At 46.3% G+C, this 25,287-nt stretch overlaps 1 protein-coding gene across 4 annotated transcripts in view; it reads left to right on the top strand.

The window, feature by feature from the left end:
- col14a1a (collagen, type XIV, alpha 1a) overlaps positions 1-25,287 on the top strand; it is an 84,121-nt gene that overhangs the window by 10,303 nt on the left and 48,531 nt on the right. For 3 of the 4 annotated variants that reach the window (XM_029260056.1, XM_029260057.1, XM_029260059.1), the window contains exons 4-17: positions 404-547; positions 1,562-1,624; positions 16,741-16,896; positions 17,553-17,672; positions 18,058-18,222; positions 18,374-18,535; positions 19,508-19,662; positions 19,742-19,871; positions 20,787-20,932; positions 21,451-21,580; positions 22,094-22,233; positions 22,373-22,499; positions 23,398-23,537; positions 24,263-24,395. In XM_029260056.1, the coding sequence (XP_029115889.1) occupies positions 404-547; positions 1,562-1,624; positions 16,741-16,896; positions 17,553-17,672; positions 18,058-18,222; positions 18,374-18,535; positions 19,508-19,662; positions 19,742-19,871; positions 20,787-20,932; positions 21,451-21,580; positions 22,094-22,233; positions 22,373-22,499; positions 23,398-23,537; positions 24,263-24,395 (1,911 nt within the window). The remainder of the gene's footprint in view (positions 1-403; positions 548-1,561; positions 1,625-16,740; positions 16,897-17,552; positions 17,673-18,057; positions 18,223-18,373; positions 18,536-19,507; positions 19,663-19,741; positions 19,872-20,786; positions 20,933-21,450; positions 21,581-22,093; positions 22,234-22,372; positions 22,500-23,397; positions 23,538-24,262; positions 24,396-25,287) is intronic. The other variant, XM_029260058.1, reaches the window with a different exon arrangement.

Here is a 25,287-nt window from a genome sequence, read left to right as displayed (position 1 = left end):
ACCCTTTGACCTGGCTTCGTATGATAGTTCTCATTGAACATATTCTTGGAAGTTTGTGGATTGAAGATGCAAAACATTCGGACTCCGTTGCTGGACCCCTACCTGTTTTATACATTCTGTTACCTGTATACTTGAAACATATGCGTATGTCTCGGCTGAGTTAGCAGTCTCCGAATATTTAAAGAGGACTCCGATTATGATTAAAAAAAATATCCAACACGTGAAGGTGACGATTTTAGTGAGCAGCTCAGTTTCACTACACTCATTGTGGCTGCAGTATTTTACATTAACTGCTTAAGATTCGAATGATGAGGGTAGTATTAATTACTCTGTTTATGGAAGCTATGCACAAAATGAAAGCTAAATATAGCAGCAAATTTTAACTTTCTTTTTTCAACTGCAGATGGAGAGCAAAGAGAGCTTCAGATCCCGAAGCGGGAGAATCAAGCAATAATACCGAATTTTGATCCCTCAAAGGATTATATGTTCAGTATTTATGCTGTGAAGGGAAACCAACAGAGCAAACCACTAACCGCAAAATATACATGTAAGTAAAGCAATTTTTACTAAGCGTCTGCTGTATATTTTTCATGCTCCCATTCCACTCTGATACTCTTTTTGTTTCTGAGAAAAAAATATCAACTCAAAATTTAGTCACACTGTGAATCTGTAGTAATGGGGGGCAGGGTGGCGCAGCGGGTTTGATTGCGTCCTCCTCTCCGGTGGGTCTGGGGTTTGAGTCCTGCTTGGGGTGCCTTGCGACAGACCGGTGTCCCGTCCTGGGTGTGTCCCCTTCCCCTGCAGCCTTGTGCCCTGCGTTGCCAGGTTAGGCTCCGGCTCCCTGTGACCCCGTATGGGACAAGCGGTTTCAGGCGGTGTGTGTGTGTGTGTGTGTGTGTAAATCTGTAGTTAAATGTGCAACAATAAATTGAGCCTTTTTTAAAATCAGATCAAACAGCTGCCCGGACTGTAGGGTGTTTGATGGTATTTTGCTTATGCAGAATAGATAACCCAAAAGTAGGTGGTAGAATTTAATGTGATTTCTTTCTGATATAGTCAGAGAATAAAATCATTGCTTAAATCTGATGGAACAGTCACGCAATTAACATGTGGTCGCTTGTCTGTTTGTCTCCCTGCCTAATGTATCTATGCATGGATTTTGTAACCACCCTTACGAAGCTCAACTGGAAACATGTAATGTAGCATAAACAGATGGACCTACTGAAAATTCATCTCTCTGTCTCACCCTAAATGTCCAGCAAAAAACGCTTGAGATTCCTACTATTCCTATAATGTGTTCTGCAAAGCTTGGTCAGCAGTCACTTAGAATCTTTTCAGACCACAACCACAAAGAGTGGCAAAAAGATCCTACGGTCAAGGAAACCAAGGAGAACTATTTTGGCACGTGTGAGTTACTGACATTTATGAGAAGTGTATCTCCTTAACATACTTTTTAAAAAAGAAAAAAAAAGATGGGCCCTGGGTGGAGAGAGTGTGGTTTTGCCAAGGTGCGGTTGTAGATTCAGGTGTTGCTTACGACCGTGTGCGCAACTTCTTTCAGCTCGCGTGAATGAGGGTGAGGAGCACGAGCAACTTCAGAAGCTGAAGGATAAGACGTCCGGAGGTAGGACGTCGCATTTTTTCACTTCACCCTTCACAAAAAATACTCGCGTGACTCTTCTGCTGTTTCGAAATTGTTTTAACCGCATTTTTCTATAAAAGAAAGACAACTTTATTTGTAGTACGCTACCCGCTCTCCAAAAATTTGGGTGAAATGCAATACCTGAAGTGCCGAACCCTGTTCCAGCTTGGCATTGTTAAGCGCTGCACATAATTTAACAAATGATATGTTGGTAAGAAGTGAGTCAGGAATGAGGTCTTAATGTGAACATTTTAGACGCTGACTTTGAAAAGTCGGACTGCTTGAAACCATATCTAATGGTTATGTGTAAAAATAATGGTCTTTCTTGTAACAGAAGTCATTCACAAGGACATTTTTTCTACCATATTGCGTGTAGCCTGACATATACAGAAAGATTTATGACATACTGTTCCCATGATGCATTACAGGAGGACGTGAAAAAAACAAGACATAATTAATGGGTACCAGGAAGCGGGACAGACGTATGAGTATGGTTTGAATTCTGGCATGATTTTGCTGGGGAGCAAGAGGACCGATTAACTAGAAGAGAATCGCTGTTTTGTCTTTGTTTGAGCTGACAAAATGTGTGATCAAAGTGCTTTATTACCGCCATCGCCTTTCGTGGGTCCCAGGCGTGTTAGAGTGACTAGCTGTGCTTTCCGTGTAGCCTTGTTGTTAACATTCATTTTACACTCAAAGCGCTCCCATTATGCCTGCAAAGAGGGTGTTGGAGGTATTCCTTAGAGCTCAGCACAAAGGCTTCAATTGCAGTGCGAGGGGGTTGGAGGGGTCGTCTTGGGGACCCAAAAGCCTGCGAGTCGATGGATGAGACTTGGTCTCGGGCCACCGCCGGTGCTTGATATGCCCACGGCCTTTAATTTGGACACCTCTGTGTTTTTCTGCCAAGTCACAGGGATCTAAGAGAGCCCTTGGTCCCAAGAATCCGAGGGTGGGGGTGGGGCGGGAAGGGCTGTATCCTGATTTTAACTCATACCCAAACCAGCAAATTAAGTGGAATGAAGTCTACAAGTTCAGGCTCCTATCCCTCTTTCTGTGGAATAGTGGATGGCGGTCCGGCGAACTCCTTCAGACGCCCGTTCAGTGTTGTGCAAGTGGGAACGTCACATCTGCTGTACTTGACATCTGCTGTCCCCTTTGCTAGTCTTGAAAGGTGCTGAGAAGTTTGTCAGCCAATGAGTCGATTTTTTGAGGAGGTGGTGGCTGATGATCTCAGGTTTGGGTTCTGCAGTGAATCCATGGTTATAATGCACCCTGACCTAAGTGGTCAGAGTTACGATGTTGTAAAAGGTGCTCTGCCAGCCTGCGGGAGGGTGGATGAGATGTCTGAAATGACACCCGAGAAAGCTGTGAGTGGACTACCTTAGTAGGATCCTGCAGTACCATGTATTGAGAAGATGGGGCTGAGATTTCAGTCAAAAAGTTGTCCCAGAAACCCCCTCCTTATCCCCCGATTACATCATTCCCCATCTGTGAACCGAACTGGACTGTATTGCACTGGAGGGGAACTGACAGCACACAGATGCGGGTCCCTTAAAACTGACGAAGGCAGTCCCTCTCTGAGGATGGTGTCCAAGGGGATCCCTGGTCTAACTGATAACGTGACGCGTCACGGCGTAATAAGAGAGTGTCACAAAGACAAGGTAAGCCTTCCAGCTTCTTTCCCTGCCTTGATTTACTCGAACCCGTGTGCTTAACCGAGTACTCAACTGGAGGGGGGTTCATTAAAGTAGATAAAGCAGAACTATCAAAGGGCCTAATTAGTGGCAAGTAATGTTTTATGGCCAAGTATTAAATATGATCCCTGGATGTTGGTTTTTTTACTGGAGGTCGTCTTTAATAAAAGCCAGTTGGTTACGTCTCTGAAAAAAACCTGGTTTGTTTATCGAGCCGGGGTTTCAGGCGGCTTCCAAGCAGCAAAGTGTTTGTGCTCGTTTCCCGATCCCTGCAGCTCAACTAAAGGAGGAGGGATACCTTTGAGACAGTCTGTTTGGGCCGCAAAGCCTGCTAAAGCTGTCCCCATCTGGTTTTGACTGGACCCGCTGTAAAAGACACCCAAGGTCAAGGGTCGCATCCGTCGCACACGTAGCCTTCTGGAATTGTGTGGGAGAACGAAGCTCTCGTAATGGGCTTAGGCGACCTCTCTTTGTTACGGGGCACAGTGCTCGGGGGGGTATGTTTCCGGAGACTGTTGCCGCGGAATTCCAGCACCTGCAACTACTAATCGAGTGAGCCGTAATGAAACAAAGCGGCAGAACATGTACCCGGCAGAGTGTCTGCAGCAGGAACGATGTGGATTTTTTTCTTGAACTTAGCGTTATGTGGAATTGTGGTGTATTCTCAGCTCAAGTGAGAGGTAGTGTCTGTTGACGATTGCATGCTGCCCCATACATTTTCAGCGCTCGGTCCTCTTATGAGTCAAAGAAGGAGTACTGAGAATCGTCGAGAAGGTCCGTAAACAAAACCGCAGCGAAAGTGGCCGGGAGCAGGGCTGATGCGCGTTCTTCTCGCGGCTCGCTCGCTGTGCCGTGAGACACTTGCGTCGATTTACATAAGACATTAGAGACGCAGCTTTCCCGGGGGCCGGCTAAAATGATGGGGTGTGAAGGTGGACTTAGCGAGTGGCGGTCGCCGGGCAGCTGATGCATCAGCAGCTTGCTCTCAATTTACAGCGGTCTCAGGTTACTGATGCCAATAAGTGAGAGCACCTTCTTGGGAGGAGACTGGAGGACTGAGGACTTTGAGCAGTGGGTGCAGACGTGTTTCATCTCGTCACACTTGTTTAAAGCATCTCTGGGCTATGCACCACCTAAAGGTTAATAATAAATATCTTAAGGCATATTTTGTTATGAGGTTCTAAAATGAGATTGTAAAATGTTTTTGTGTCCTTCCAGCATACCACCATTGCAGTTACAGTTACAGTTGCTTCTCTAACTAAACAGCATTAAATAGGACCTGTGCCAGTCATGTACCTGTAGATTATATAGCTGTAATGTCTCAGAAGCAATTAAACAGCCAGATCTTCTTCATAACGGGGGAAAAAATGCTGTTATTTTTTACCGGAGGGTTGAAAAAAATATAAGCAAAACTCAGTTAGAGAGCTTTTGATGGAATTGCTTGTCGCCGATGCTGTGAGTAAATTCTGCCGCTATCCCAACACATTTGTCAAGAATGTGGCCACATGTGTGCGGTTTTTTTTTTTCGAGCGTGCTGACAGTGTTTTTCTCTTACATCTGTTTTCGCAAAAATATCACTGCATGTAATCAAAACAGTTGCTTTTGCTCTGAAATATTGCCACGATTGCCCAAACTGATTCGTGCCGTCTTTAAACCAGGTTCCAGAGAGACAAAAGTATTTGCTTAGTCGCAAGATTTCGGATAATGGATTCAGCGACACTGTTTGTCTGTAGCCGACCCCTTTCCCACAGTGTTTTCAGCACAGAGTCCAGGGCTTCATGAAAGAGCCTGCCCTTCATTTACTTGTTTTCTTCATGTTTAAGCCAAGTTGTTAAAATTCACTTCTTATGACCGCCGAAGGAGGACAAAAGTCCTGACATTCGTTCTTAATCTTGCGGTGATGAAGTGTGGTGGACCCTAACCATTGGTAGAAACTTGCTTTTCATTAAGTTCCCAACTCTTTATTAATCTCCTCAGCCATATGGTCCAGTAGCGTGGAGGTCTTATTTTCACGCCAATTGCATGTGTCAGGGAGCCGTGTTTTCAGCACACAAACGGTTCTTCCTGTTGTTCTCGATTTCTCGGGCAGTAGGTAATTTTGTTATGATGTGAGTTTTATTTTCCGCCTTCACCTTCTGCCGATGTGCTCGTATGGCCTTTGAAGCAGCGCCAGGCTCTGCTCTTCCTTTCCGATTATGTCGAGCTTAGAGGAACGAGGCATGCGGAAATTCTGCTGGGTTGCGACAAGATCGGTTATGGTGAATTGTTTAAACCGTCGATAATCAGCGTTTGGCTTCGTTTAATGATACATAAATTTAACAAACCGTGGCAACTGTGACGCAGCTGTAAAATGATTTTCCTGAGTGCCAAGGGTGAGCAAAGTGTCAGTGGGTTTCATCAGAAAGCGAAGGGCCTTCTCCAGATGACTCATCAAAACCTCTACCGTGTAACCGAAACATCAGGATGATTGTCCCGTCAATAATTACATTGCTTATATTTTGGTATCTGTGCAAGATTTTCAGGTTTTCTATAGAGGTGGTCCCCGATTTACGATGGGGTTACGTTCCGCGAAACCCATCGCAAGTCGAAAATATCGTAAGTCGAAAATGCCTTTAATACGCCTAATAGAATGCACACCTTTGTGACAGACTGGGAGATGCGGGTTGCTGCCGCTGCCCAGCACAGCTTCCCACCGGGAAGAAATCAAAATTCGAAGTACAGTTTCTACTGAATGTCTGTCGCCAGCTCACCATCGTAAAGTAAAAAAAAATCGTAAGTTGAACCATCGTAAATCGGGGACAACCTGTACTTGTAAGTTCACCCAGCGCAGCTCCTGGAACACACACACACCCACACACACACACATTTTCTGAACCGCTTGTCCCATATGGGGTTGCGGGGAACCGGAGCCTAACCCGGCAACTCAGGGCGTAAGGCCGGAGGGGGAGGGGACACACCCAGGACGGGACGCCAGTCCGTTGCAAGGCACCCCAAGTGGGACTCGAACCCCAGGCCCACTGGAAAGCAGGACCCAGTCCAACCCACTGCATCACTGCACCCCCCTTCTCCTGGAACACATAAGGAGAATTCCAGTTTGTATCAATTTGTATTAATTTTTTAATAGTATAGCTATATTGATGGCGTTGAAGGACGTTCATGCCGTTGGTTGGCTATTTTGATGGATTGCTCAGGGGTCGGTGGCTGGTTTTCGACTAAAGCATTTGGTTTAACGTGATTTGAATCTTGAGATGTTTTCAGTCAAAATCTCGATCTGCTGCACTGGAAACCTGCATACCCTGTGGCAATGCCAGAGCTGCCAGCCCTTGGATCTCTAGATGTTATCAGAGGATCTGGCTGTGTGAAACCAAAGCAGGAACAGTTAAATTTCCTTCTGTAATATTTTTGTGGCCAGGTTTCAGAACCACTGGGATGAGAATTCGTTTGCTTTTAATCATGCATCGCATGCATGCGGTTTGGGTGTCACGGTAGCTTGGCTGAGATCATTTGTGCCACCTGCCGAACAGGAAGAGTGAAGAGTCTCTCAGGAGCTGGTCTCCCCTCTTACCTCGTCCTTTCACCCTCCGTCCATCCCTCTGGTCCTCTAGTGCTTTTTCCAAACTTGTCCATCGCTGTTAAGAACCTTCAAGTGCTGCGTCCAGTGCTGTAAATCAGCACCTGTCTGGCCCTCTCCCAGGAGACCTTGCAGAAGGAGCCAGGTCCTAGGTACAGCACCTCTGTCTTGCAATCTCTTTCAAAAGCATAAATGGCCTGCAGACTCCTCCGAAAGCATAAAGATGAAATATTAAAATAAATAGTTATACTGTTTTTATGCAGTGGGAGCAGGTGCAGTGGTTTTTTTTTTTTTTAGAAGCTTTGTTTGTGGCTGAAAGGTTCAGAACAGAGAAATGGCTCTGCTGAGGTACCCTTGAATGAGGGGGTCATTTGCACAGACCTCCAGGTTTTAAGGAAGAAATGATGCAGAGAAATAAGTTTGCACCAAAGAGGTGCATGAACTGGGACGGTGCTTCGCGAATCCTTCGCAGGAGGTGCTTCCAGGCATAGCAGGGAGCTGTGCAACTTGGCAGCGCTCGTAAATGCTTCGGAGCGTCTAGGGTCTGCGAGCGGCCTGAAGAACGCGTTGCATCGGGACTCCTTTGCCACGAAGCGTCCTCGTCGATGGGCGCCTGATATAAAGGATTTGGCACGTAGAGACTTATCAGTTCAGCCGCTGATTTACAGCTGTGCTGACAAGGTGCCGCCAGCCTTCTCTGGGTTACAGATGGAAATTTAGTATTCCAGCCTGATCATGAACAGGGGCAGAACAGAGTCCAAAGGGATATTTCAGTTTTTATTTCCACTCCGGTTTGAGGACGGATCCCCGTTCAATTATTTATCATTATTGAAGAACATTAAGAGGAGCCAGTATTTGACCGACAGCCAAAATAAAACACAACCAAATATATCGTTACAGGGAGGCGCAGCAACGCCTTTGCGGGCTCGCGATGAAGCGCTGGGTAAAAACCGAGTTTTCTCCTCGCAATGGGTGTTTAATTTATGCTAAATTATTCCATCTGGCCCCAATGTTTCAGTATTGAAAAATTGAAAAAGGAGTTTAATATATTTGTATAAGTGTGAAGCAACATAAGGAACGTGCTACCTATAAAATCTGTTTTATTTTCACAGCTGTGCTTGAGCAACTTCTGGCCCTGACCAATACGCTCTCGTGCGGTAATGTAGATCATTAAGTCCTAATAAATGATTCAATAATTTCTTTTTTTTTTCCCCGACACTCCACGCATTAAAATTCTCCCGGGGGACTGTGAGTAGTCGAGGTTTCGAGCAACGCTGTTTTCTTCATATCCGTCACAGCTCCGTAACAAAAAGTGGGAGCGACAGCCTCGGTTGCTGCCATGTTAATTCTTTTTCCTTTTTCGTTCGCTCTTCGCCTGCCTGCCCTTAAGTAGAGTCAGGCTCTCTGCGGTTCGCTTAAAGGGCACACGGTGTTCGTCGCGGAGTCGCGACCCCTGAATCCCCTCTCCACCCTGGTGGTAATGACCTCACGAGGTCCCGAACGTGCTCGAAGCGCTTCTCCTGACCCTTTTTTCCCGCCAAGGTCGGCGCACCGCTCCCATCTGGGCTGAAAATCCCGAGTTGTAATTTCACGCATCTCGTTAAGCCGTCAAACGGCTTAATCTTAAAATAAAAACACAAACTCGCATGGGACGGACGCGTCTTTTGTTAGCTGGAAATGCGAAATGCAGAAGCGGGATTTTTTATTGCTCCGCAAGGGTAGAGTTGAAGCGGCACGCGTGTCAGGAAGGAAGCACGCAGTTCCGGATGGCGCCGCCCCGGTTCGAGAAGACCCAGGCTACTTGGGCCCGGGACCATCGACCTGCCGTCAGCACGAGGAAGCCCCCGTTTGACGCTTGCGCTACAGCGGCACCCTGGCGGAACTGCCGGGCGCGTACCGGCTGCGTTTTCTTAATCGCGTCACCTTCTCTCTCCCGGCATTCCTGCGTGCGTAGATCATTACCGGAGAGCCGGAGAGGCCGGTAAGTTCGAACCAAAAGATTTCATGTGATCTTCGAAGTCTCGAGCTATGGCTGTTCCCATGTAAACAATGGCCCGCATTGTTGATTGTACCCCTGCTGTTTTAGTGTCCAGTGATGATATCAGGTGCTGCTGGGAAGTCAAAGTCAAGTCAGTCGTTTTTCAGTATGCAGACATATTTATGCAGGAATGCAGTGTGGCATACCGAGGAAGGATAAATGTCACGAAAGGCTGATGGATTTCCTTTTCGAAATAATTATAACGTCTGCTGGTATCATGGTTCCGAAAATGTGCTGAGCAGCTACGCGGCAGTCCGGTGAGATGGAGAGGACAGTCCCTTTTGAAAGGATATTGCCTTGAGGATATTTTTCTGAATGATTAAAAAGCGCAGACGCCAGCCCGGAATCAGACTGGAATCAAACTGGCATCAAAGTGAAAGACCACTACTAGTGAATCAATTTTTTGCCGTCTGCTGGAAAGCAATGCGCTGTTATTCAGACTTATGTCAGATCTGTAATCCTATTCCTCCTTGTAGTTGTAAAGGTGTAAAGTTTGATTTAAAAAAAAAAAAAAAAATCCTTTTTAGTGGCATTTTCTACCTTCGTTTTGAAAGTTACAGATGAAAGTGTGGTACTTCCTGATACTCAGACTAATACAATTTGTGGAATATTTTGTGTTTGTGTAGCTGATAAATTGCTGACTACAATAAAAAAGGATAGGAAATATATATCAGACCAGTTTCTCAACTAAAGTACGAGGATCTCGGCGTAACAGTAATTAGTGTAAAAGTAATAAGTCTTATAGTTCGGATTAGGATGCATTTCCGTAGCATATCTATCTGTTACTAAGTGTTGTTCGTTACTCTCCTTTCTGTGCTTTAGGCAGTGCCGTGGCTCAATAAAGAGTCATTTAATGTTACTTATTGCTTTCCCGAGGGTGTGGCAATGCAGCGGGTTTGACCGGGCCCTGCTGCGTGATGGGTCGGAGGTTCGAGTCCCGCTTGGGGTGCCTTGCGATGGACTGGCGTCCCGTCCTGGGTGTGTCCCCTCCGGCCTTGCGCCCAGTGTTGCCTGGTTAGGCTCCGGTTCGCCGTAAACCCACTCGGGGCAAGTGTTTGCGCACATTGTGTGTGTGTGTGTGTTTCTTTCCCTCGAGCAGAAGCACCTCACTCTTGAAGTGCAACGTTCATAAAGCCTCGTTTCTTCGGGGCCTGTTCGAATGGGGTTAAATAGTAGCCTGAAGACGGCGGGCGCCTCGTACAATGGGAGCCGAGGCCACGCGTTTCGCCGGATCGTCTGTGTGTTTGTTGGCCTGTCTCGCTGTGCAGGTATGTGTCTTGTCTAAGCATCAGAACTCCGAGGAGAGCGATTCTGCGAGGAATGTCTAAGAATTGACTGAAGAGCTGCGCGAGGGGGGTGGGGGCTGTTTATCTGGACAGTGGACAGCATGTGTCCCCCCCCGCCCACCCCCAGAATCTCATGCAGCACATGTCAAATAAAGGAGGGAACGGAAATAAATAAATAAAGGTCCAAGTGCTTGCACACTCTATAAAATTCCCAGACAGCTGAAGTTGGTTCATAAATCATACAGGGGGTTGGGAGAAATTAGGGTCTGAAACAACAAAAAGGAGAGAAAGTGAGAAAGAAAGCAGCGGAATGCTGCAGAACACATTAATGCGTAGTGCCTCCTCATTGTGAATGAGTAAGTAGAGCAAATGTGGCATCGATGAATTTTAAAACGTGACAGCATCGTTTTCGCACGGGGCGTACTGCAGGGGCAGCAGCGTGACAGCTGATGAATTTTCCAGAAGGACGGGCAGGGTCTGAAGGCAGGGATTGGCCTGGGCCCGTATAACCCCGGAGAGGGGGATTAGAGTTTAATCAGCCCTGTGCTTGCTGATGCTGAGCGGGAGGAGGAGGAATCTCAAGATGGGGGGGGGGGTCGGCCCTTTGGACATCGACTCCCGATGAAATCTGTGCACTTTATCAGTTTTTTTTTGGGGTACTACGTGTCAAACCTATAATGCGGTTTCTGCATCCGCTGTTTTGCTGCGGTGGTAGAACGAGCGACTGGGGCTTTGCCGGAATGTGGAAAACAGCAGAGACGCACATTCTTAGGCTCCCTTCCTCGGCTCTCCGATTGATCGTGCGTCACGTTAAAATCCCGAAACTTTTAATTGTTCCGCGGCTGCGGTTCAGCTGAATGCCGGCAACACGCTGTGGTTGAAGGGAAAAGACTTAATGGATTACTTAAAGCACCTGATGGTTTTCTCTTCCCATCACACTGTTTAAAATGCCATTTGGTTCCTGGGAACACCAAATTCGAAGTGTATCAAATATGCTAAATGTAGTTTGGACAAATAATGGAGGATGTCTGACTATATTAAAAAAGAATCTTTCATTATTTAGAATTTTTTGTTCCGAACACCTGCGCCGTTTGCAAGCGAGCCGCTTTGAGCCATCAGCAGCACACCGGACAGGTGGTCTATGTGGTTCTGTCTGGATCTGGTCAGGTTGTTTATATGAGCCGTATGTGCGGTCCATCCATTGCTTGTCACCCGATGCCCGGAGCCGAGAGCTGATGAAGGTGGAAATGGCCATCCCCGGGGGCACCGCCACGGATCGGAAGCGCAGCGCAGTCCTTGGTGTGGAGCGAGGCCTGGAGAGCAGGGCAACGAAGGTGGACGCAGGCAGATAGAGGGAAACACGGACCGATCCGGAGGGATGCAGACAGATAGAGAGATAGACAGACCAACGGACAGATAGATACAGTACTGCCTGAAAGTATGTGAACCGCTTGTGTCCCTTAGTTTGACTACAACGTCTTTATTGAATGAGAACCAGTCTTTCTCATCAGCCTTAACCAGGGAACAGCTGGTAGTCTAGTGGCTAGAGTTGCTCCCTTGGCATCCCAAGGTTGCTGGTTCCATCCCCACCTTGAGTAAGGTACTTACCCAAAAATTGTTCTAGTGAAGTTACCCAGGTGTATAAATGGGTAAATAGTTGTAACCTTAACATGGTGAGTCTCCTTGGAGAAAAGCATCTGCTAACTGAATAAATGTAAATGTGTTTAAGGACCTGTTCCCTATTTTGGTTCATAGGAAATTATGTGTGTGGTTAAAAAAAAAAAAAAAAAAACTGGAGCAGTGCAGGTGTGAAAATAAACAAACCCCAAGCTGGCTTGGTTAAGCCAAGTCGGTAAGTAGAATCAGGTGTGAGACTCGCAACCTTTGATTCATTTTCTAAGTTTTAGGTTTAAGATGTAGATGTTAGAGAAGAATAAACGTGTTGGACACAGATGGACACAGAGGGACATAGTGATGCAGATGGACACGGGCAGACACAGATGGACACAGGCAGACACAGATGGAAGCATGGGGACACAGTGAGACACCCTTTGCCAAACCTGCATTCTTCAGTATTATGTAGGACATCAGGAAGGATGCTGCGAAAATCCTCGCTGGGGTGATTTTTTGAGCAGCGCAACACGAAAAAGACATTTTTTGCCCTGCCAGCGTGCAATTTGTTTATTTTTCGTTTAACACTCTGCAGCCTTGACTTGTGGGGCAGGATAAATTCATTATAAGAGCTTCGCTGGGTCCCTCTCATTACCCTCTATGTTAATGTTCCAGCGCAGACATAATCATGAGATTGTGCTGCGAGACGTAGCCCGCGCGTCTCTCGCGGAGTCTTGGATTACACTCGGCATCACTGCAAAAGTATTTGATTGGCCTCCAGGTTTGCATATTTCCATCACTTGCCCGTTGTCCACCGGCCACTGCGGTATCGCCGGTTTCATTTCTCGTTTTTGCTTTGTTCATTTAATTATATGCCTACATGGCTCCTGCTGCATTGCTGTACACGCTGCATTCCTGCGCAGAGGTGTGTTCCCTTACTCCGGCGTGGACTCGCCGTGATGAGTTTTTCACTCGGAAATAGAAAACTCATTCCATCGCTTCTTTCACCGCGCTGTCTGGACCAGGACGAATACGGGCAGGCTGGTCCGCCTGGAAATGCCGTTTCTGTATCCTCATATGGGGACGGTGGTGCTGTGGCAGCATTTCAGCACCCTGGTGGGTTGGTGGGGTTTCAGGAGCAATTGGATCACTTCCTTAAAAGTGGTCCAATTCGAGCTTCAGGGAGAAATCGCATTGCTGAGTTATTTTAGCGCATCATGTGCGTTTACTATAAACCTTTCCCAGGTTTGTGTTGTGGCCACCGGCAATGGGGAAAACAGTAAAATCAGAGTACGTCAAAATCTTACTGCTGCATTTCACCATGGATGCAGTAGTGTGCAAAAGTCTTAGACACTTAGATGTTTCACAGAAATATTTTAGACAGTTATTTAATGTCTTCTGCATTAGTGTCAATGGGAAAGAGCATATTTTTGATTTCCAAGCATTCCTTTTGCAAAAAGTATTTCGGTAAGGGCTTTGTATGTCGTTAAAGAAAGTACACACACACGCGTTTACACACACTGACTGGAACCACTTATGCCAAGCGGGGTCCCGGCGAACCGGAGCCTAACCCGGCAACACAGGGCGCAAGCCTGGAGGGGGGAGGGGACACACCCAGGACGGGACGCCGGTCCATCGCAAGGCACTCCAAGCGGGACTCGAACCCCAGACCCACCGGAGAGCGAGACCCGACCAAGCCCGCCGCGACCCCGCTCAAGACAAGCGGTTGTTGATTAAGGATGGTTACCGAGCTTTGTAGGAAGTTTATTAATTAAGAGCATTATTTTTGGAAGTATTCTCACTTTACAGCATTTTTCCCCAAGTGCCTAAAACTTTTGCTCAGTTCTGTATGTTGCTCATTGGGAGATGTTACCCTGGGAAGCTGATAAAGATGGCTTGAAGGCTTTGCTGTCCAGCAGCAGTGTTGTTTTGGAGGCTTTGTGTGCTTTCGCTTTTTTGACCATCGGTAATCGAATTAGAAAAAATTAAAATGAGAGTTTAAAGGACATCTTAAATCGTTTGGGAACGGGACCTCGTTCATTTCCTGTGCGAAGATGGACGGTGCACAGCAGGCCTTGGAAGCTGGAGCTCGGGCAAGACCCAATAAAGACCTGGTTGACAGGGGTCCCAGCTGGGGGTTCCCTGTGAAGCTGAGCTTCTGGGGACCTGGGGGATCTACGCTCAGAGCGGACACTCGGCCTCAGCGGTCCCACATCCACCGTGCCCTGGGGCCCAGGCTTCGACCTTAATCTCTGCAACCCAAAATGAAATTCACTTTTGTTTCATATTCAGGCCATTTCTTCTGCTAGGCGTCTCAAGGACATTGCGCTCGGGACGTGAAGGAAAGCTAAGAGCCCGACTTGTGTTTAACGTCCTTAAATGAGACGCTTTGTGGACTCGCCCCCTTTATGTTCGCAGCTTGATTGCGCCGCGGCTTTTCCGCTCTTCGTTTCTCGCGCTCCGCTTTTTCGCTCCGAGATTTGTTTCTCACGCTTGAAAGCAGAAGCTCTAATAACCCACGGGAGAGGAAGCGAAGAGCCGCTTCGCAGTTGTTAGTTTTGATGTCGTTTCTGGGGGGCTGGTGAAAAATTGATTTAGAACGAGCGAGCTCCCTAAAACCTTCCTTTATGTTACCATACAATGCGCTGTTTAAACACGACAGTGTTTTTTTTTTTTTTTTTAAATAAATAAAAACCGTAGAGGCCAGGAAGTACTTGTATGGTTGTTGAATCATCACAGACAATGTATTCATCGTACACAAAGCCTTTGTTTCCCACGGTGGCGCGGCTCCCGTTTGATGAAAACGTAACGTGAATGAAAAACGCAGAAGGGCCTTCGCTAACCGCGTCTCGGTTGATTGGTTTGCTGTCTGGAGGCAAAGACGTGCATCTGAGAAACGCTGTTGCTCGATGAATTCGCCTAATAATTGTAACAAAGCACGCAAGTGTCTTGGTTAATTATTAACTTTACTGTCGGCCGATGGTCTATCAGTCCCTGGTAGCTTAATTACGATGTCAGTGTCTTCCGTTAGAAGCCTCACGTGACTCCTGTTTAATTTTTTTTTCCCACTGAGAGGTTATGAGGGACCATCCTGAAGATGGAGAAGGTCTGAGATCCACTTTACTGCACGCAGGCTTCATTTGCGTTGGGACAGGTCTTGGTTCTGGGCGGCTGGAGGGGGGAACTATGGGGAAAATGGGGTTCGTGCAGCTAACCTGGACGCAATGGACGTGCTGTAAATCTCAGGGTGTTGCATTATTTAAGACTGCGCTCTCAACAGCCCCCCGCGCCCGTTGTGTGGACGCGTTGATTTGTGCTGGAAATGTAAGGCGGCGTTTCGCATCAGAGTTTGAAACCGCAATATATCCGAGTTAATAACCAAAGCCTCAGTGCCATGCAACAAGAGTGGCCTTAAGTAAACTTTGTGTTTTCCTCTCATTTGCATCAGGTTCAGGATATGATGGAGTTAGCGTTCGGTACCTGCGTTGGACCGAGTCCGACGCCTGCGGTCGCACTTTGGTTTTCTCTTAAATTAATCAAATTTGAGCTGAATTTGAAATCTTTCATTTTGTGATGACCGAGCTGAGCTGGAAGTGGTTTCAAGGAATGGCTTTGCCGGATATCCGAATTACTATTCTCTCCTTCTCCAGTTTGTTGAACGCAGTCGTGATTTTACATTCATTCCAGCTATAACCACACGTGGTTACATATTGCTCTCGACATACCTCATCCGACGCGGTGGCGCCCTTCGCAGCGTTCGTTGACATCAAAGCTTAACAGCACCGTCAATCAGGATCAACAGACTCCACCCACTTATCCCTAGGAAAACGCCGTTTTACATTTCCCGCTAAGCTCGCTCACCTACTACCTTCAGTAACAAGCAGGGATGGAGATTTGCAGATTTAGCACATTGCCGTTGTGAGCCTGTTTTTTCGTCTTCGGATAAATTTATTGCTGTTTTATAATTTGTCGATGCTTGATATATACAGGGCTGATTCATGGCGGGGGGTGCAGTGGGTTGGACCGGGTCCTGCTCTCCGGTGGGTCTGGGGTTCGAGTCCTGCTTGGGGTGCCTTGCGGCGGACTGGCGTCCCGTCCTGGGTGTGTCCTCTTCCCCTGCAGCCTTGTGCCCTGCGTTGCCAGGTTAGGCTCCGGCTCCCCGTGACCCCATATGGGACAAGCGGTTTCAGGCGGTGTGTGTGTGTGTGTGTGTGTGTACTGATTCATGGTGCCGTACAGTTGGCATAACCCCCCCCCCAAAATTAAACAAACGAGTGCTGCTCACATAAACTGCAGGTCTATGTGGTCGTGGCTGTGCCTGTGTGTTCCGGCTGGGGGGACTACAGAGCGGCCCGGAGCTCATCAGTCTCTCCCTATCAAACGGGTGTTTGTCCAAAAGCCAACTCCTATCGCTCCCAGGATCTGTTTTTTTTTTTTTCTTGCAAAGGTTATGTTCCCAAATGGTCTGCAGAGATCTGTAGAATCTGGATGGCATCCAGCGCATTAGAGTCACTGCAAGTTTTATGGTCCAGGCGGAGAGCAGGATTTTCCCTCCCTCCCCCTCGACATGAGACAAGATGTGTAACAATAAATAAGATAATGAGACGATGATAAGGGCTCATTGTCCTTCCACACAAAGTGCTGATGTTAATTTGCTACACAATTAAGGCTCTAAATGGTCTGCTGTTGCCATCACTGTGAACAGATAATAAAGATTTTTTTTTTCCAGCGCAGTAAACATTGTGTTTTTTTTTTTCTCGAGTGAAAATTTCTCAATCACAGCAAGAAATAAATGCTTTGTAACCAGTCTGCATATAAAACGTATTTGATGCTGTTACAGCTGTTCTGAAGCGCTTCAGTCCGTGACCCACGGATGCTTGTGTCTGGTTCTGTCGCAGCTGATCAGTTTGTGTGCACCACTCCGGCGATAGCTGACATCGTCATCTTGGTGGATGGCTCCTGGAGCATCGGGCGGGTGAACTTCCGGCTGGTTCGCTTGTTCCTCGAGAACCTGGTGAAAGCCTTCACTGTCGGGTTCGACAAAACCCGTATCGGTGAGTGATGGTGGACGCCACAATCAGGTCTGGCTTCGTTTGTAAGCGGTGCCTGGCTAATGAACAAAAAGCTGCAAAATGGTTTTAAATTCAATGTATTCGTGGAAGTGCATTACTGTTACGTGCTTGAACGAGGCCCTTAACCATGTTTTCTTTAACAAATAACCTCCAAATGAATAAAGCAATTACTTTCATGAGAATACATCACATTTCAATATTACATGTTCTTCCTTTCTTTCCTTTCCCTCTGAAATGTCAGCAGCTTTTAAAGGTTACAAGGCCTCTCTCTGCAAAGCTGAGGTGTCCAGCGTGTGGCTTGTGGGCTGCATGTAGCCCACTTTTTCACTTAATGTTGCTCACAAGATCATTTGTAAAATTATTAACATAAACGATAACTGCTATAAGATAAATGCAGTAAAATAAATTGAATGACATGATACAGCTATAGTTAGACACATGCAGTGCAGCTAAATAACAATAAAATAAATAATAGTGTTTCACATTGGATATTTAAGACTCGGTATGTCACTGAGTACGATATTTAGACGTGTGGCCCTCAGACCAGATTATGATATGATTGTATATGTTTGCTAAAAAAAAGGTTGCACAGCCCTATCATAAAGCTGGCTCGCTCTAGAATGAACTTTTGTGTTCAGGTCTTGCTCAGTACAGCGGCGATCCCAGGATCGAGTGGCACCTGAACGCCTTCAACACCAAGGAAGCCGTTCTCGAGGCGGTGAACAACCTGCCCTATAAAGGAGGAAACACGCTTACAGGTGCAGCAGCTGCTCCAGTCCTACATGTTATTAAACCATCACAAAACCTCTGCAAATCCCAATTCCCCCAAAAGAAAATGAAGGCAGGGACGGCAGGAAGAGTGGGGTAACTGACATTGTTTTGTAAATGAAAACTTATTGATTCAAATCCTAGTCTCAGTGCCCTTGATCAAGCTACTTAACACTCATTTTCCCCATAAAAATATCCAGAGGTAAAAACAAGAGCAGAAACTGTAAGCTGCTTTGAGCAGAAATGCTGGCTCAGAAATAAAATTGTTCAACGTAAGTGTTTCTAATGCTGATGGTTAAAAAAATCAAGTCAGGGAGTATGTGAATGTATCAGTGAAGTATCTCATTACTTGTGGCTCTGCCCATTTGATGAAAGGCCTGGCGTTAACCTACATCCTGGAGAACAGCTTTAAACCCGAGTCTGGTGCCAGACCAGGGGTTCCCAAGATTGGGATCCTCATCACAGATGGCAAGTCCCAGGATGATGTCCTCCCTCCGGCGCAGAGTCTGCGGGACAGCGGCGTGGAGCTCTTTGCCATTGGTATGGGAACCATAGAGAAATTACAGATGAAATATGAAAAACATCACAAATGGTCTGGAATTCCCTGTGGGAAGGTGAATGGTGGGAATGATATGGCTAACTCCAAAAAGTCAAACAGTGGTAACTGTGGCAACGCTCATTCTGCCTGAAGGCGTGAAGAACGCGGATGAGAACGAGCTGAAAGCCATCGCGTCAGACCCAGACGAGACACACGTGTACAACGTGGCAGATTTCAGCATCATGAGCACCATTGTGGAGGGCCTCACGAAGACCGTGTGCGAGCGAGTCGAAGAGCAGGACAAGGAGATCAAAGGTTGGGGTTCGATCTGGGGCAATGGCCACCACCCCAGATCATCCTTTTATAGCAAGAGCTTCTGAGAAATGTTCTACAACTGTTGCTATTGGTATTGCAAGTACAGAAATCCCTCGATTTATGAAATTATTCCTTTCCTGAAAACAGTGCTGATACCGAAGTTTGGATACTGAATGCCTTTCCCCTTATTATTAATGGGAAAAATAATTATACGTTTCCAGGTCATCTGAAAACCCCAAACCAATTTTCCAAAATATCACAAAACACCTATATTATGATCAATGCATGATTCCGGCATGATGCAAAACACTTCACGATTACCAAACAGTTAATGAGGTCAATAATGGGCATGTTTCTAGGGAGTGTGTTTCGAAAACTAATCGAGTTCATGTTAAGAAATGAGTGCAGACAATAATTTAAAAGAAACAAACAAGGCAATTTACTGTAATCGACTCTTACTGCACTCCCTGAGTGAGGTGAAGAACAGTTGATTGTGAGTTGTGGCGGGTGGAGAAGAGACGAGGTTGGCAGTCTTTCTTGCACTACCGCTGCACAAATGCATTGAACCAAAGCAAACTGAAAGTAGGAAATACAGGACAGCAACAGGAAACAGCTGATGGTACACTCGCTCCAACTACAGTACACTACTGTACTTTTACTTCGCTTGCATGATATGTGACTTTCACATTTTTTTGGACACACAAATAAATTTCATCATACTGATTTTTTGTTCCTGAAATTGAAAATTGGGTGTCAAAAGCCAAGAGCCGTCATAATGAAATTTCAGATAAAGGAAGTTTGTAAATCAACGGATGCCTATAACAGTCATACATTGTGTTGGGGCTGCATATTGTAGCTGTTTTTAACTGAGGAAAATGAAATGAGTAATTAACTGGTATCCTTCTGGTAAAGCTACCTTCCTCAGTGTAAAAGGTGTACGTGATTATAGACTCATACTGTCACTGTTTCCAGCAACTGAGACTGGCCAGTCCTTAGAAGGACCACAAGACCTTGAGATCTCAGAGGTGACGAGCAGGAGCTTTCGTGTATCGTGGAGCCATGCCCTGGGAGATGTCAGGAATTACCAGATCGTGTACCACCCTTCCCAAGATGGCACTCCCGAGGAGGTAACGCACACTATTTACTTGTTCTACTACCCTTGTGCTACTGAACACTACAATCTGCATTTTCTATCCCACTCCCCAGATACTGGTGGATGGCAGTGAAAACTCAGTGGTCTTGAAAGCTCTGAGACCTCACACTGAGTACCAGATTGCCGTGTTTGCTGTCTACCCCAACGCGGCCAGTGAGGCCCTGCGAGGAGTCGAGATCACCCGTGAGTCCTGTACACCCCAACGCAATCTCTTCCGTGGCTAAAGCTACTATACAACCTCATAAGTATTAAATGATTCCATCCATCCATCCATCTATCCATCCATCAATCCATCAATCCATTATCAAAAGCTGCTTCTTCCACTTGACTTTAGTCTTCTGGCCAGATGTGTGGGATGAGGGTATCACATATGGTGAAAGTATATTCTATTCTGAGTGAATTAGTACCATCCATGCGGTGCGTCACTCGCTCGAGTGTGGTCTGATTGCCGTCATTCCTGTAAGATTATCTCCACCTCTCGCATCAAAAAGGGCTGCAGTGTGTCCAGGTTTTTCAGTCTAAATGAGCACTTAAGTACTCAATAGAACTAATCATTTCCCCTATAATTAGGGCCTAATTGAAGTAATTTGGTGGCCTCTCAAAAACGAGGCGGGATGTTCTTAAAGTCAAAGAAGGAAAATCCTGGACACTCTCTTCAGGACTGGGTGGGACAACCTGTTTAAGGAACACCATCACTTGAAGTCTTACCATTTGTCAAGAGTGGCAGCTAGCATGGTCTGCACAGCTAGTACAGTAGTTGTTACAGCTGCCTTCTTTTAGACTCGAAAGACCCAGATTTGAACCCTACCTCCTGCTATACTATAGTATCCCGATCAAAGCACGTACCCTGAATTCCTCCAGTAAAAATTATGCAGCTATATAAATGGATAAATCACTGTAAGGTGCTTCGGAGAAAAGTGTCAGCCATATAAATGAATGCGATTGGGTGTCTAGTTTCATGAGGGGTCAGACAGACGGAAGAGCTTTCGGGGGAATGGTCGCAAGAGCACCGTCAAGTTGTCAGTGATTGTTACTGGGGGGTGTTTTGTAGCCCCCTTGCCAACCACACTGTCTCATGTCCCACTCTTTGTGGTCCAGGGGCTCTGCCTTCAGTGAGTGACCTGGAGCTGTATGATGTGACACAAAGCAGTATGAAGGCCCGCTGGAAGGCTGCAGAGGGTGCTACAGGCTACCTGGTTGTTCACGCCATGGCAACACCGGATGAGATTCCTGACAGCTCAGAGGTAAGCCTGGGAAATGTTGTTTCACAGACGGCCGACTGGTTTCAGTCACAGCTGGGATGGTCGGTCCTTACATCCTGTGGGAACAGGGTCTCTGAATAGAAGACCTCAGAGCCCATTTACCATAAAAGAACCCATTCAGCATAAAAGAAAAAATTCCATTTTTAAAATTTTTGATTGCTTAAAGAATGTGTGGAATCGAGACAAGAAAAACTTCTGCAAACACTGAAAGATAACCTAAAACGGTCACTTTGAAAACAGCACTGAATCACAGTATGACCCAGCATGTCTTCTTAATGTTAAACAGATATCTTAATCATCACCCCTCCTCAAGGCCATTTACAACAACTTAATAGGATGCTAAGTCCTAATGGGTCAACCATAGTCCTGCAGGTGTATTTACACCCAAGGATGTCACCAATGTCACTGTCCATCTTAGTATGCATAGGGAGTCCATTCAAATTAGGGTAAGTCAAGAGGTCTTACCCTAACCCTTAATGGGACCTGTGGTTTCCATACAGGTGAAAGTGAAGCACTCGAAAACCAACATTGAGCTGCACGGGTTGATCCCTGACACCGAGTACATTGTGACCGTATATGCCATGCACGGCGAAGAGACCAGCGATCCTTCAACGATTATGGAAACTACCTGTGAGCCCCACCTCTAAAACTTTAACCATCTTCGCTACATTACAGACTCATCTTCCATCGCTCATTTCAGACTTGAATTGAGTTATTTTGATGCTGCTCACTTCTTAACTCATACAGGGATGGAGATACGTCCCGGGGGATTCGTTCTCCAGGGTTAAAATTCTTATTTTCCTGGTTGCCCTGGAGCACCTTCTATACCTCAATCAGCATTTCATTCAGCTCCTGATAAACCAGGAGCCCTAAGAATTTAACTCGCTGATCTTGCTTAAATTGGGGTGAACAAACTGCGTTACACTTCAGTAAGGGGAAAACTTAATTATCACAAAAATTCACACGTTATATACGTGTGTATGGATATAATGGAAATTAATGCTGTTATTCTCTTGCACATGACCTTCAGCTCAATAGGAAAGAGGAATAAAAATCCCAGAAGTAATGTAAATTGTTAGAATTTGGTTCTTTACTTCACAGTCTGATTGATTCTTCTTCGTATACATCTTGTTTTGTCCAAAGTACCGCTGCTTCCGCCCCGGAACATGAGGTTCTGGGACGTAGACCACAGCTCCGCTAGGGTAACGTGGGACTCTCCGTCCAGTGAGGTCACAGGTTACCGTGTCGCGTACGCCAAGTCCGGTGGAAGCGAATTCAAAGAGGTAGGTGCAAGATGCATTCGGGGGTGATTCTAAGAGCGCCAGCTGGCTCAAGCTGAGTGACACAATGCGGAAACACACTCGTGCAGATGTGCGGCTTTGCAGTACGTACCAACATGGTACCCTGTGCTGTGACCCACAGGTGGAAGCGGGTCAGGGGATGTCAGTGGTGTTGACGAACCTAACGTCTCTCTCTGAGTACACGGTGGCCGTATTTGGCATTTATGACAATGGTCAAGCCGACCCCCTCACCGGCAGCTTCACCACCGGTAAGTACAGCACTACTATGTGTGTGATCTGTTTGTGACCAGTCGGTTGTCCGACTTTTTTTTTTTAATCTGCCCGTTGTCTGTCTTTTTCTGTTTGTGGTGTGATGTTGGTCTGTATGTGTTCTGTGTTTGTCCTGTCTCTCGTCTCTTTGTGGTCTATCTGTAGCCTGTCTTCGGTCTGGTGGACCAAGATGGACTATTGTTATATATGGACTATTGTTGTGCTCTGTTATTCTGTTTGTGATCTACTTTATTTCTGTTTTTAGTCCAACTGTAGTCTGTATGTGGTCTGCGAGATGGTCTGCTTTGGCCTGCTGTGGTCGTTCTGTAGTCTGCTGTAGTCTTCTTTACCAAACTCTTTTGTGGACGTGTCTTTGGAAGAACTTTGCCATATCATTCAGTTTCAACTTAATATTCATATTTAGCAGTAATTGAATGTTTGTCTGACTACAGCCTCCCCGTGTCTGATCACTGTGAGTTTTTACTTGTTCTGCTTTCTTTGCACCAGAACAGCATTGTTTTGTGGTTTCCAACATGGAATGTTTAAGTCTTTAAGGAAGTTTCTTTTGTTGCCTTTCACATTTTTTAAGTACCTGTTTTTCCGCTGTATGTCACTGTTACTGCTGTATGGTCACGGTATTTGTTGGAGGCCATTCTCTACTTTTCGCTGTCTTGGATGCTCCGAGGCTGGGAAGGGCGCTATACAAAAATAAATTGAATTGAACGCGATCTTGTAAAGTCGAAGCAGATCTTGACAGAGCAGAAAATGAGCTGCCATTTATTACGCTTAAAAACCATGAGTTTCACTTGCTGCATGATAGATTTACACGTTCGCAGCCTCTGGTTTTATTCCGTGCCATTCATATTTAGACGGCGAATTCATTCATGTCCCGTTCAGAACCGGTGCCGGAGCCCCAGAACCTCAGGACCACTGCGGTGTCTACAGAAAGCTTCCAGGTCAGCTGGGATCACGCAGCTCAAGACGTGGTCTTGTACCGGCTGTCATGGAAACCGACTGGGGGCAGAGACGCGAAGGAGGTAAAGGGGTCTGGACTCCTACTTCCCTGCCTTCCCCGTGTCAGAAATGTTGCTGCTTTCGGGATGACTGCGGTCAGCAGATTGGTCATTGCCTGTTTCAATTCATGCGACATGAATGCATGCGTATGAAGAGTTTCTGCGCTTGAGAATTTGTGTTAACCCGATTCAGTTTGAAGACACCGTGCATAACGTGCCCGTCTGACGAAAACAGCTGTTTAATGTGTTTAGCGTGTAAATGCAGCAATAGAAATATATTATTAATGCCACGGATGTTGTCGTTCTTCTGTTCTTAATGTCAGTACTAATGAACTCGTGTGCCTTGCCTGATGGCTTGTTCCCAGCATGAAATATTAGCAAAATTACGTTCAGAAGGCTGACATCATGCATGGAATGTGCTGGAGTAAATGCATCACGGAGTTTTATGACAATATGGGATTTGGTGCAGCTGTGCCTTATAGATAGCGAGCTGGGTCGATATGTTGACGGAGAGGTACCCGTGTAGAAAATAACAAGCTGGGCGGTTGGCTGGAATATTTCACCATGGTGACCCATCTCAGTCTGCTGCAGGCAATTGACCTCTTTCTCACTCAGACAGACTAGAAGGCCTGTACCGTGACCGAACCCATTGCCCTCTGAATGCCACGGATAGGTACCTTCCCACACCTTCCGCTACACCTAAATGGACTTGTTTACCTGTCGCCCTTAATTGTCCCATCCCTTCGAAGATGCTCGTCACGGGGAGCCTCGATTCCATCCTCATCTCAGAGCTGCAGCCGCTCACGGAGTACGAGGTGTCGCTGTTGGCCATCTTTGCAGGCGATGTGGAGAGCAAGGCCGTGACCACCCTGGAGACAACCTGTGAGTGAAAGCCCCTGTATTTATTCATTATAGTGCCTCATAAAGGCAGGAGCCTCAGACACAGGCAAGGACATTAGGAACTCATTACAAATCTGAGCAGTCCATTTAAATCATCTTTATGACGTGCAATAATTGTGTATTGCTATCATTTTATTTAGTGTTCATTTCAATTATTGGAATATGTAGCTTCTTTACTGGGAGCGTGGTGGTGCAGTGGGTTGGATGAGGGTCCTGCTCTCCGGTGGGTCTGGGGTTCGAGTCCCGCTTGGGGTGCCTTGTGATTGACTGGCGTCCCGTCCTGGGTGTGTCCTCTCCCCCTCCAGCCTTGCGCTCTGTAATGCTGGGTTGGACTCCAGCTCCAAGCGACCCCGCATGGGACAAGCGGTTCAGACAGTGTGTGCGTGGGAGACTGAGTTTCTTTACTGCTATTCTTGTATATCCCAGGGAAACGAAAGAAAACTCCAGCACTTATTATCGTTATACACGTTTTTGCCCTGGCAGGCACATAGCGTAGAGCCTTTAGTCTGTAGTTACAGGTTTGAGGCCTACCTCCTGCTGTAATACTCTTGAACAAGGTACTTACCCTGAATTGCTCCAATAAAGATTATCCAGCTGTATAAAAGGATAAAACATTGTAAGTTGCTTTGGGGAAAAGCATCAGCTACATGAGTAAATGTAATGCCGTGACAGATATTACCTTGGCAAGTGTTGTGAATTATCTTAATGCCATTCCATTAAAGTTTTCACTTTTAGTTCCACTTTAGATACGTTTCTTTTTTTCAGACTTTCCCCGAATAACACGCTGCTTCTTATGCATAGTCCGCACTTCCATGTGTTTCTTTCGCATATTTTTCTCCTTGTACCTTGTCTTTTCCCGTCACACATCAGTTGT

This window comes from Scleropages formosus, chromosome 18, assembly GCF_900964775.1.
Source record: "Scleropages formosus chromosome 18, fSclFor1.1, whole genome shotgun sequence".
NCBI lineage: Eukaryota > Metazoa > Chordata > Actinopteri > Osteoglossiformes > Osteoglossidae > Scleropages > Scleropages formosus.
This window is presented reverse-complemented; position numbering and strand designations above follow the sequence as displayed.